At 44.7% G+C, this 13,479-nt stretch overlaps 2 protein-coding genes across 3 annotated transcripts in view; one reads left to right on the top strand and one right to left on the bottom strand.

Moving 5' to 3' along the window:
* PDGFRL (platelet derived growth factor receptor like) overlaps nt 1-4,284 on the top strand; it is a 47,198-nt gene extending 42,914 nt beyond the window's left edge. The window contains exons 5-6 of the mRNA XM_080928300.1: nt 2,485-2,624; nt 3,924-4,284. Of these exons, the coding sequence (XP_080784426.1) occupies nt 2,485-2,624; nt 3,924-4,112 (329 nt within the window). The 3' untranslated portion in view covers nt 4,113-4,284. The remainder of the gene's footprint in view (nt 1-2,484; nt 2,625-3,923) is intronic.
* Nucleotides 4,285-4,511: 227 nt separating this feature from the next.
* MTUS1 (microtubule associated scaffold protein 1) overlaps nt 4,512-13,479 on the bottom strand; it is a gene marked incomplete at both ends in the record, with an annotated part of 130,581 nt that continues 121,613 nt past the window's right edge. For both annotated transcript variants that reach the window (XM_080928694.1, XM_080928695.1), the window contains 3 exons: nt 4,512-7,129; nt 8,045-8,142; nt 12,044-12,160. In XM_080928694.1, the coding sequence (XP_080784820.1) occupies nt 6,916-7,129; nt 8,045-8,142; nt 12,044-12,160 (429 nt within the window). The remainder of the gene's footprint in view (nt 7,130-8,044; nt 8,143-12,043; nt 12,161-13,479) is intronic.

Here is a 13,479-nt window from a genome sequence, read left to right as displayed (position 1 = left end):
CTTCCCTGACAAGATTCTCCTGACCCTGCCTCCCTCCCTCCTCCTGTTCCTGGAGAGTGTACCCTGTTCCCTAAAACTGGGAAAAGTGATTTCTACTACACTGTAACCCCTCCGGTATAACCTTTGTGTCTTCTGAGAACTCTTGCACTTATGAGGGAATAGGGAGTGTGTACTAAATAAACTCCCTGTCAAGGTGCTTCCCTGTAGACAGAGGTGTGTCCCCCAAGTTTTAAAGACAGAATTTGGGTTCAGTAATTCCTTCCATTTTCTGCCAAGGAGCTTGTTTGGTATGCCAGGATTTCTAATATTGTAAATGATTCTAATAATCTTGCTTGAAAGTCTCCAATTCTCCATGGAGGTCATCTTGTTCTCCACAACAGATAGCAAATACTCTGAAATGAAAACCTTTGTATTTCATGATTCATCTTACCCTCCCTTCTTCCCCATGTGATTGGTTATTCCTTCCATACATCATAAAAGCAAACTTTGCCAGAGACCTCAGGAACCCAGTGTCATTACGTCCAACAGACAGCACGTGACTAGACTCTTTCTCCAGTGAAATCTTTCACCTCAGCCCCTGTTGGTTTCCAGTTCTTTTAAATTTTATTAACAGATTATTAATGATTTGGAAAAAATAGCTAATTTACATATATATATATATATATATATATATATATATATATATAGATGCTTTGCCTACATATATTTATATAGAGATTAAATGTGTGCACTTCCCAAAGAGGCCAATGGATCACTTGGGACTGGAATGGCTTGGGTGCTCGGAATCAAAGCTGGGTCCTCTAGGAAAGCTGAGAGTACTCTTAACTGCTAATCCATCTTTATAGCCCCTCTTTGCACTCCCATTGTTTTGGGGGCAGAACTTGGGACTGATCCTGAAGTCTCAGGAAAACTAAAGAACCACTCTAGCATTTCCTTCAGATTCTAAATGTGGAAGTACTTAAGGTACCCTTCTTTCTTTGTGCCTTAATCTCTTTGTGGAAAAGCTCATTTCTACCCATAGCTGTGAACTAATAATTTCCTACGTGTAGCTATGGCCCAGGTCTGTGAGGTAAGAACCATGTATCCAAGTATCATCTGCACTCATATGCCCAGCGGCCCCTCAATGCCCCAGTCCCATGCCTATCAGCAAACTCAGTATATTCTGAAGTCATGGCTCACCCATGCCCTCTGTCTCAGGAATGGTTGCTCACCTAGTATGAATGGCCACACCACAAGTATTCCCGCCAAACTTTGCTACATTCGTTTCAGATCTATTTTTAATCTATGATCCAATTATTTAAGCTATTAATCATCTCTGGCTACTAAGAATAACTTCCTCCCATAATAATGCCCACTTCATCTTCCAGACCATGTTCTGCACGGTTGCTGACTACAGTCCCGATCAATACATTCAGCCAATTACAGAAACACAAAGTGCTGACAGGCCTTGCGTGGCTGGCGCCACTGCTCTGGCCTTGCTGTCCTTTCCTGAGTCACCTCATCTTAGCTCGCAGACCGATCAGAAAATGGTGTCTCTCAGCTCAGTAGTGAGACAAGACAGTTTTTTAGCTGCTTGTCTCAGTCTTTGATCGCTTTGTGGAAATGCTTGAGGCTCACCCTGGGTTTCTTCCAGATTCAAATGAAGCATTACAGTTGCCTACTTAGTGGCTGCGCACTCTGCTAGAGTGTTAGCTGCAAGTGCTCAATGCACCATCTGTCTGGCTCGTTCCTGCAGTCCCAGTTCCTAGCACAGCTCCTTGCTCCAGGCTGCCATCAATATTACCCAATTGAGTGGCCTGACCATAGTAAAAACATGCTCCTCAATTGTTTACGATGGAAGAATATGGCACTGGAAACACGGGTAGCACCGGTGCGGATCTGCAAGCAAACGTTTTCTCATTTGCATATTTGAACCTCCTCTGATGGATGTCACGTATATGTCTGCCCATCTTTCACTTACTCTCTCCCTAGTATCATCTGCTACTAAACTTTTACTGTCTTCACATGACCCTGGTCAACTTGTTAGCTCCTCCCCTGACCACAAGCATGGGGTGTGGGGTGACTGAATTCTGGATGACTACCCACTTCTGGATTACCAAGGTAGAGAGGCAGAGGTGGCTTTGAAGGCAGCATTTCTCTACCCATGGGTCATTACCCCATTGGGGTTGAACAATCCTTTCACAGGGGTCACCGTAAGATCACCAGAAAACACGGCTTTATAAATTGTGATTTGTAACAGCAGCAAAGTTACAGTTAGGAAGTAGCAGCAAAAATAATTTTATGGTTGGGAGTCACCACAGCATGAGGAACCCTGTTTGTTAAAGGATAGTAGCACTGGGAAGGATGAGAACCCCTGTTCTGAGGCACTCAAAAGGGGTGTCCAGCACTGGCCTCGTGATGTTATAGCAAAGGTGTCCTCTCTGCAGAGAAAATGTGTGTTGGCCTCTGCCATCAGTGATGGGTCTCATTACTCTTGTTTCCCAGTTCCCAGCGGCCCTCCATCCACAACCATCTTGGCCTCCTCCAACAAAGTGAGAGGTGGGGATGACGTCAGCGTGCTCTGCACAGTCCTAGGGGAGCCTGATGTTGAGGTAGAATTCAGGTGGATCTTTCCTGGGCAGAAGGTAAGTGCCATACCCAAGCCTTGGCTAGCCCTCTCACTTACCGAGAGATCACACAAGGTTTATAAGAGCCAGGGAATGTGTGTCTTCTACGGTATTTCAGTCCGCAAGGAAAAAGAGGGGGATGGGGAAGAATGGATGGCTATGCCAGGCAATTGTCCAAGATGCCTTTGTATGTGTGGCTTTCAGTGCCCCTCCTTAGGGACCGCAGCGTGAAAGGGTAAGGCTACTTACATCTGAATTTCAGCTTGTAACCATCGGCTTCTAGGTCCACGCTAGGCTGCTCTAACCTCTTCCAGGAATCTTTCACAGTATACAAAGCTTCAAAGACATGAGTGGGAGAAAAGTAGGCACCCAGAGGCCGTGGATCCTCACACGAGGCCTGTGCAAAGCTTTGGAGCAGACATTCTCCACGGGGGCATGTAAACAGAGACCCTGCTCACCAGGCGACATGAGGTCAGCATCCATTTAAAAATAGACTTCTATAAAAGAAGTCCTCAGACTGTGTGCATGGTCTGCACACTGAAACAAACAGCTCTGCTGCCAGCGTTGTTGCCAGAGGAGACGCTCCCAAGACACTCTAGGAAGCCTGTGATGGGTGGAAAATGATAATGCCCCAGAGGGCAGAACTTTCCAGCATCTAGATGCTAGGTCTGTTGCTTTAAATACATTGTCACACTTCGACATTCTTGCTATTAGGAGAGAAAGCATTAAGTAATATTATAATGCCCTTTATCAAGTGGATTTAGAAAACCCTCTTCTCATTGCCGCAAATGCCTGAAATAGATCTTACAAGTCACCGTCTTCTGGGACTGATGCTCATACTGTCTAGGGCAATGTCTTAGCCTCCTCTGTAGGCTCAAGGAACATTGGCCTAATTGCTTTCCTTTCTCTCCCAAATTGGAGTCTCATCTTCACTTACACAGTCAGTGCTTTGGGGCTTCTGACCTTAAATTCCATAAACAAGAACCAATTTGCAGTGAAAGTTGGCAGTGGGGGAGGGGGGATGATACAATGGAAAAGGATTCTATGCATCTATTTATGCTTAAGCAGTCCCCCACAGAGGCCCCAAATAATTCACTTTACATATAAAAAGCAAAAAGAAATCACAAAAACAGCATCCTGAAATTCAAGACCACACTTGGGGAAAAAAAGGCAGCCTTGAGTACTTTATGCAATTAAAAAAAAAAAAAAAACTCAAGCCTCCGGTGAGCTTGTGCTGTGAGTGGGGTAGAGGGGAGCTGAATCCGAGAGAAGCAGCTGCCAGTCTGGTTTCAGTCTGTGTGTCATCTTTATACACAGGACGAAAGACCTGTGACCATTCAAGACACCTGGAGACTGATTCAAAGAGGTCTGGGACATACCACAAGAATATCCCAGAGTGTCATTACCGTGGAAGACTTCGAGACCATCAACGCAGGCTACTACATCTGCACAGCTCAGAATCTCCGAGGACAGACCACAGTAGCTACCACTGTTGAGTTTCCCTAACTTGGAAGGCAAACAGTGAACCAACGGAATGCCCATCTGCACACACAGCTTCGAGGTGCTTTAGAGGAGCCAAGGGCTAACCCCTGCTTGTGGGTCAGACAGACATCCAAATGAAAAGGAAGTCGTTAGTCTATTATTAGAAGTCTTAACTTTTCTAACAAAGTGTGTATTTTGATTCAGCCATGTTTCTACGTTTTATACCAAGAAAACATGTCAACAACTTTGTATCAATCATTTCTATTAAGTGAGCAAGATTTTCTATTAAAAAAATGAGCTAAGTTATTTGTTGTCTCATTTAGCTTGTACATCCTGGAGGACGTGTTGATGTCTAGTGTTCTGTTTGATGTCTGAACCAAGTTCAACTGCTTACTCAGAAGCAACGACTCAAGAGTCAAATGCTTAGATATGTCACTTTATCAAAGCTAACGTGAGTTCATTTATAAAGGTATCAAAAATCACATCATTTTACATTAAATTGCCACACTCAGTACTGATTTTAAATTCCTCCATTCAAAATAACTGCACGCACACCGTTAACAGTTTAGCCTTTGACAAAACAGACAAACAGATTGAAGATTCAGCTTTGGCTAAGACCTGTCTTCAAAAATACTTAGACCAATTTTCTTACACCTTGCAGAAGAAATTGTTTAAACTAGCCAAAGTTTAGTTCTCTGATACATGTATTTAAATTTTGAAAAGCTTGACCTTAAACTCAAGCTCCGTGAGTCAATTTTAGCCGCTAAAAATTTGGCATTGGGTTCTAAGTTCCTGAAAATAGTATATACTAAGGGGCCTTCCTTCCTTAAGTAGGGATAGGAAGGTGTGTACATAACCTAACACTTTGAAGAGTAAAGTATGTCAGAGGCTGCCATTCTTATGTTGAATATTCCAGCATTATTTATTAGATCGAAGTAAAATACACTTTCCATTGCTATAAACTACAATTTTGTATTCTACATAAAACATTTGGTTTAAAAAAACAAAAACAAACCTCAAATGCTCTCTATCTTCTCTTGTCTTCTAAGCTCTTTAGGCGTTTTAATTGCTGTAAGATTTGACTTCCCAGGTATCTAAATGGTATGAAGGATGACAGGTAATCATGTAAACTTTACCATAACTAGGGCAAAAATGACAAACCCGACTTTGGCTCACGTCATTGAGAACAACTTGGGACCAGGAGCAGAGATGTTCCAGGAGGTAGCAGTGAAGCTACATTCCTATTTATCAGGAGCAAACTTGGAAGGTCACATCATAAGCTATTGGAGATAAGAGACTTGAAACATAACCACTAAGAAGCATGCATCATGAATATCACTCAGCTCTGTAGTCTAGAGGTCTAGGATGACTCAGATATCCACCTCTAGTGTCCTAAGTCGGTCCTTGCTATAAGGCTATTTGGCCATCACTGACCATGGTTACTAAATACTGACATGCACAAGGATGTTCATGGGTCGGGTGGTGGGGAGCCACAGTTGTCCTTCCAACTTTCAAAAAGTCTTGGAGTCTGGGGAGATGGTAAGTGAACATTTGAAAATCGAATGCATAAACCATAACTTCTCACTCTCTGGCTTGCCTGTTGCATTCCAAAGGCAGGAAGAAGGCTCAGAGAGGCCTAAGTCAGCATTACTGCTCAGACTCTCTTGATCTATTCAACATGGGATTGTTGGCTTAATGTAGTGCTTGTGTGGATTAGTACATGCTAACTGCCTTTACTGATTGATTTCCCCTAAGAGTTTCCAAAATTTCGTAGTGTCGGAACCAGAGCTTGGCTTGTTTGCAAAATAGGTAAAGATAAACTGGCTCTGGAAAATCACACTCTGTAGTTAGGTAGGAGGTAGGATTGCCTCCGTGGCTCTACGTGGAAGACGAAGGAAAGGCAGAGTTTAGAATAACAGGAAGGAGAAAGATGGAGGATTGCATCTGTGAAGAGAGCTTGGAATCAAGGGGAAAATAAGTCAGAAACATCCATTGGTACTGCCCCCTTATTCTTTATACAGATTTGTGTTTAGAAAAATTAGGGTACTACATTTGTGCATAGCCTGAGAAAATGAATCAGAGTATAGTAATTAGGCTCATAAAAATCTACAGGGAAAAAAATCAAACTGGTATTAACAAATAATGCTGATCACAGAAAAACTACAACAGAAACACACAGACATCAACAAACCAAAGGCTTTTCCTGTCTCACCCTAGCCCTGCTGTGTCATAGTACTGTGGCCAGTTGGGAGAATTCAAGCACTATTGCTTTCTCTTCTATGGCTTTTGTCGACAGGAGTATGCAGATTATGACCCGATTAACACAGGCCCAGCTGTATTCAGCTGTTGATTTTTAATACACAGCAGAAGGGGGGTGGGTGCTATGACAGTCACGTGACACACCAGTACACCACTTCACTCACACACATCCCCTGCCCCACAGTCAGACCGAAATAAAAATCACAAGAAGGTGTCTCTGGTGAAGAACATTATAAAGGTTATAAATCTTTTATCTCAATAGGCCCCTGAGAGTTTCCCCCTTATGCTTAGGTGAAGGAAGGCAGAGAACAAGGTTCCCTCGTTCCGTAAGTGCTTTGTGCAACTATGTCCACTTCAGTTCCAAAATATGCTCTTGGAGGCTTTTGGACCGAGTAAAAAGTCTTCCTGTGGAGCTCTCCATGTGTAAGTAGCTGCTACAGTTGGTTACTGCTCTCCGGTTGTCCTGTGGGCATTCCAGAAAGACACACAGCGCTAGTTCCCAGGAGAGGGTCAGTCCTGCAGAACCGCGCCTCAGCGCCTCCAGAGAGCCTCCCGTGTTCAGAAACCGTCATCTGGGTGAGATGCTGGGGCTGGAGAAGGAACCCGAATTCCTGGGGGACTGGAAAGGGATGGCTGAGGAGGTCGGGGATCTCTTGGGGCTGCACAGGTCCCCGTTGTGCAGCTTCCACAGCAGCTCCTCGTTCTCCATGGACAGTCTCTTGTTGACCTTCGACTCCTTCTCGAGGGACTCCTGCAGCGCTGCCTGCTCTGTGGAAAGTTGCCTTGAAAACAGAACCCAGAGATCATGTGGAGTCAAAGTCAAAGTAACCACTACTGTTTACATCCCAAGGTTCAAGAAACTTACTCTGGGGGAACAAACAGGCTTTTGTCCGGAGTCAGCGATTTTTTTCCTAATTCTTCTCTCATAAATATTTTTTATCCTCACCATGTTTCCCCTCCCGCCTCCTTTTCACACACCCACTCCTCCCGTTTCCCTTCAGAAAAGGGCAGGCCTCCCAGGGTTATCGACCAAACAGAGGTTCCTAGTTAGGTTTTTTGTTTTTTGTTTTTTTGTTGGTTGTTTGTTTGAGACAGGGTTTCTCTGTGTAGCTCTGGCCGCTCTGGGAACCCTCTCTGATGACCAGGCTGGCCTTGAACTCTGAACCCTGCTGAGGCAGTCCAGAGTGCTGTAATGGAAGGTGTGGGCCACCAGCATAAGAAGGGTCATAGAATTTTAAGCTGAGAAACCCGGTACTACAGGGAAGCCTACAGCTGGGTGGTAGGGGACTTACCTAGTATGTGTGAGGCACAGGCTGCCTGTGCGCCACAAAAACAAAACTCCCCAATTACAGAACCTCAAGCCTGACCCAAATAAATAACCCTATGAGTAATTGCTGGCAGCTCCAGTTTGGGGGAGATTTCCCAGTAGGCAATGGGGCACTTGCATAAGGCTTGTTTCATTTCTGTCTTAACTTGAGGGCCGCTCTTTGTTCACATGTGATTAGCATTACAGTCAGGGAGCTGGAGGCTGGTGAGAGGGTCTAGGGCACCTTGGTAAATAGCATGAACTGCCCATGTGCTTCTGTCACATGCCCAGGAGGTGCCCCATTGCCTACTGGGAAATGTAAGGGAGCGTACCCAGAAGGGGCAGCAGATGTTCAAGGACGTGGGAAAGGGAACTAGACTCTGGCAGTTACCTTGAGATGGCCATGTGTTTGTCCATTCGAGCCTTTAACTCCTCGTTTTCCTGCTGGAACCGCTTCAGCTTGTCGACCAATGCTGTGTTGTTGTCCACCTTGGTATAAACACGGTTTATAGTCAGAAATAAACAAATAAATAAATCCTCTTGCTTCTTAAGCATATCCCCAATACTCGATACCGTCTGCAGGTTGAGCGAGAGGCACAGTGACTTGCCTTTATGTACAGACCAGTGGTGACACACTTTCAGAATGTCCCTCTGAGAGCTGCTGTCCTGCCTAGGTGACCTATGGGTGCTGGGCCTCTTCTCAAGGTGCTAAAGCAAACACTGCAGTTTAATAGGAGGAAAGGGGGAGTTAGGGATGGAGGGAGTGTAAGAGAAGGGAAAAGGGAGGAAGGAAGGAGAAGAGGAAGGAAGGAACCTATAGGAGGCACCTATAGGTCTTGGTCATACTGAAGAAAGCCTTCAATTTATTCCAGGTTAGTGTCGGCACTTACCACCACAAGGCCACATGGAGATTCGACGCAGTAAGGTTAGGTGAAGAAGTGACTGCAGAAAGCACCCCTGCTCAGGTCAGGGGACACATGTGTCCTGCTGGTCTTCCCAGCTCTGACTTTCACACACTCATCAGGTAAGAGGTGAAAGGCATTTAAAGTCACAGAACATGGTGACAAGCTGATCCCATCCTGACTCCCTTTCCTAAGGAGTGATTCATGGCTTCTTTAGGAGGCACATTGGAGCTCAGAATTAATGGAGGTCAGTGTTAACCCCAAGTCCCTGCTATGGCTTATCTACTTGAATTCTAGCACCCAGGAATTCTTGTTTTTAAGACATGCTTATGTCCAGAAAAATGTTCATGACAAGCTAGTCAGGTGAAATAGCCTTCTTTAAAAACATCTACAGAATGAAAAATAAAAATGAAACAGGGAGGGCGGGGAGAAACAACTTGAAATGCTTTTCAAGGTAAAAACACAACCTGGGGAAACTTGGAATAAAAAAAAAAAAAAAAACGTGGCAACTGGCCTTGAAACATTATTCTACCAAAGCTTTGTTCTCAGAGGTAAAAAGCTTGATCTTTAATGTCACAGAGCTCATCACTGACAGAGCTAGCTGTCCGAGCAAACCTGTAGATGGTTAATTTGCCAACCTGACACCACCTTAGAATTACCTAAGAAGAAAGCCAATGAAAGACTGTCTATACATCAGGCTGGCCCGTGGGTGTGCCTCTGGGAAGTCAGCTTGATTGCCTAAATGTGAACCCTACCATCTGGTAGTGACTCAGCCAGAAGGAAGCAGAAGAAAGGAGCTTTTGACTCTGTCCTTTGCTGCCTGGCCCTTATTCTCACTGGTAGCTCATGCGCCCTGTTGCTGTCTCTGATATTACATGTAATCCAATCTAGCAAATCTTCCTTTAATATATCACTGCGTCAGCTCTGTTCCTTTAGAGAAGAACCCCAATACACTAAGTGTTTCTATTTTCCCTAAAAGCCTGGAGCTGCAAAGTATACAACACAGCAGTGGTAACAAGTGTACCCATTGTCACAGCAACCTCCCTTCAGGTAAAAACAGGAGGGTGATGCCTACTGGAACCACTATGACGCCTCTTCCCGCTGTGACACAAAACAGAACTGTCAATAGAAATTAAAATGTGTCTGTACTTTTACAGCAGGGCTTTGTATTGCTTGAGATCTGATAAGTTCAGGTGTATGAATGGGAGATGGAGCAACACATTATTAACTGGGTTTCCTGAGTCATCACTGCTGAACATGTGTCACAGGATGACCTTTGCCAAGACCTGCTGTGTGCACAGGGTTGGGCCTATTCACAACTAGGAGTTTTGTGCATTCCTTTAAAAAAAAAAAATCCACTTCCTGTACTTCTGGTACCTCCCAAGACGGGCGGAGGGGAAGAGTCCCAGCTGTACGTATCCGCTACCATCCTGACCCCCATCCTCTCAAACTGGAACTGGGCTGAACTTAAAATGCCAAGTGGGAGGATTCCTCAGTGGCTTGGGAAGACGGCATGCTTCATGGTGGGCAAGAAAGCAACCATGAACCCAGCCGAATCGTGACTACCAGAGCCATGCGGATGAACTCACACTCTGGTTCCATTCATAGAATATAGTGTGGCCTGGTCTGTCACACCACAGGCATTTGGGGGTCTTTACTGTGCCGGCACTCAACCAACCCCAGTGAGCCCTCCCTTCACATGCTTGCCCACAGACCAGACTGCAGGGGCAGCTCTCAGTTTCTCAGTCTGTCACTGCAGCTGGCCCCCAGACACTTAAGGTGGCCAAACCCATTGGTAGACTTTAGGGCTGAGAGGACATAACCAGTGTAAACTCTTGGAGAGTGCCTTTGTATCAGAGCTGCCACCCAAACCGCCACCACACTCTCTCTGACTGGGAGAACCCACAAGGAGAAATACTCCAATCATCCCTGAGAGGCCACGATTCCAGGAGGGGCCCCTGAACCCACCAGCCCGCAAAGTGTCCACGTGGGAGTAAGGCTCTTTGTGACCATTCAGTCCCAGCTGAGCCATAGTAATGTGTCAAGCAGCCCCAAACAGCTGGACAAGTAACCAACCTGATCACGACACGAGGTTTTAAAGTTTGTTGTACTCTGAGTGTACAGAATCTAAGAAACGCTCCTGTCTGGTTGCTAAAACTGGATAGGCCCACTGGCTTTTTTTTTTTTTTTTTAATCTTTGGCCACTACATATGTATACCATTTAAAAATGATTAGCACATATTTACTGCACACAGTAATGAGTCTTCCCAATGCCATCTTTTAAGTGTATAATATACTTTGTGTTTGCCCTCCATTTCCCATTCCTCTCTCCCTTTGCTAGTCCCCATCATCTTCCAATATGCCCCCCCCCAGTCTCATTTATCATCTCGGCTCCACAAATGAGAGAAAATGATATTTGTCTTTCTGGGTCTGACTCTTTTCACTTAATAGGATAATCTCCGACTCCAACAATTATTTCTGCAAATGACATAATTCCGTTCTTCATTATGGCAGATTCAAACTCGGCTGTGTATAAAAAAAAAAAAAGAAGGAACCCTCCTCCCACATTTCCTGTTGAAGTGAAATGATGTCCAAGTGTTCCCTTAAGCACTGCCTCCCTCAGAAAGCAGGTAATTACCTCTAGGAAACAAAACACCAAACTAAGCCAAATCCCCCAAACCAAAACGCCAAACAGAACCCTCTATGCTCCCTGTTGTCCAAGGCTAGTCTAACTTTGAGACATTTCTTCCAGCCGTGGAAAGTCATCCAGAGCTGGGTGGGGGAGACAGGCAGCCCTGGGTGGTTGGCAGCTGGGAGCAAAGTGCAGCAAGCAGCAGCCAGCGAGGGTTACTTAAAGCTGCTGAGAAATCCTCGCAGCGGCAGATTCTGAGTTTCAGGGCTGGACCAAGGCTCACAGTACACATCGGGCACACCCCTCAAACACAGCACAGAGTGGGTTCAAACTCTGATCGTGGTTTTAACAATGCTTGCTGTTTTCCAACTGGGCTAATCTTATCAACACACAATTTTTGCATCATATTCAGATTCCTAAAGAGATACAGAATTCTAATAAAGCATATGGTACCAGTGAAGTTAACTGACATACCCACTGCCCTGCCCAGAGTCAGTGCTGCATTACAATACTGGTTTTAGAATAATTAATTTTTTTTCATTGGGCCAGTGAAGACCCACAGATTTCGGAAATGTGAACTTGTTAATTTCCAAAACTAAATTCTTCTTTGCATGCATTCTATTTTTAAAAATGTTCTAGAAAGCAGCAATGAAGCTTTTAATAGGTCTGGGAAAGAAAAATGCAACTCTGACCCTTTGTGTACTTCCCAAATATCAGTAAGTACAAGTTAGCTCAACCCCACAGTTCTAAAGCTCTAAGCTCTGCCGCCCCATTTCCCCCGGCAACCCCACCGCGCATGGCCACGAACACCCACGCATGCGCGGGAGGTGCTCACGCCGTCATCTAGGAGACGTACCAGCTTTTCCATCTTCATTAGCTTCATGTCCTGCTGGTGCAGCTTCTCGTTCTTGATCTCTAGCACAGCTTTCAGGCTTTCTAGTTCTTGCTCCAGATACATGACCTGGGGGGGTTTCTGAAGAACACACACTAAGATAACTGCTCTGACTTACTTCACATATTACACAGCCCAACCTCTGATTCTCAGATAAGACTTAGAGAAACAAGCCGCAAGTGACTTCTTCCCCCCCCCCCCTTTAAACTCAGAATCATGCTTTGAAACCTAGACTGACTTGATATTTACAGTAATCCTTCTGCCTCAGCTTCCCATTGCTGGGACTATAAGCATTCCCTGACATGACCAGCTAAATGTAAGTTTCTTTTCCTTTTTTGTCCTCTTTTATACAAGGTCTCATTCTATAGGCCAGGCTGACCCGGGACTCCGTCGGCTCAGTCTGGCCTTTAATTTGTACCTATCCACTTTTCCTGGGCTCCCCAGTGCCAGAATTATAAAGATGAGTCACTATGCCTGGCTTAACTTCTTATAGCAGTTTCAAGAAAGCAAAGAATTTAGATTATTTTAACCTCAAACACGTTGGTCATAGTACTGAAGACAAACTTATTTTCCCACAGTTATGTAGTATGGTAGATACTGCATTCATCATGATTACATTGGCTTGGCCCTAGCTCTAGGGCAGCCATACATTACCTCAGCACACACACAATCTCCCAGTTGACACTCATGATACCACCATTGTGAAATGCCCCCACAACCCACTCCTGGTCTGATGGAAAAATTCAACAGAGCCACCCAACAGTTTGATTCAATCAGCTCTGTCAGTGTGTGTGTATGTGTGTGTGTATGTGTGTGTGTGTGTGTGTGTGTGTGTGTGTGTATGTGTGTGTGTGACCTATTGGCCAGATGTGGAATGAAAGTTCCTCTCACAGAATTCAGTGTTCAAGATGACAGAAAAGTACCTCCTAAATCAAAAACTACCTTCCCTTCTGGAGGAGGAATCCTGAGGGAGACTTGGCTTTGCTTTTTCCCACTTCAAATTCTTTACATCACAAAAGGAGAAAATGCATTCTGTGGGTCAAGTCACCTGCTTTGTAAAGGCCAGGAGAGGGCCCAAAACAGAGACCACACATGCAACTTTAAATCCAGGCTCTTTGGAATAGAATTCCATGTGGTTCCTTTAAATAGGGTTTTGGGAGAACTTAAGATAAATCCTTTCTTATTCATTTGAGGACAATCACACAGTTTCCTGTCAACTTCTAAAAAAATTACTTTTATTTTATGCATATGAGCAATTGACTGCATGTCTGTGTATGTATGCATGTATGTTCTGTAAAAAGAAATGTGTAGCCACGGGGATACACCCGACAACATCAGGCTAAGTGGGTGGAGAAGAGCTGTGAAAGGCTGTGTGTCACATGGCTATATGGAAGGTTCTG

This window comes from Micromys minutus (assembly GCF_963924665.1).
Source record: "Micromys minutus genome assembly, chromosome: 14".
Taxonomy (NCBI): Eukaryota; Metazoa; Chordata; class Mammalia; order Rodentia; family Muridae; genus Micromys; species Micromys minutus.
The sequence above is the reverse complement of the archived record's forward strand: the minus strand, read 5'-3'. Positions and strand labels throughout refer to the sequence as shown.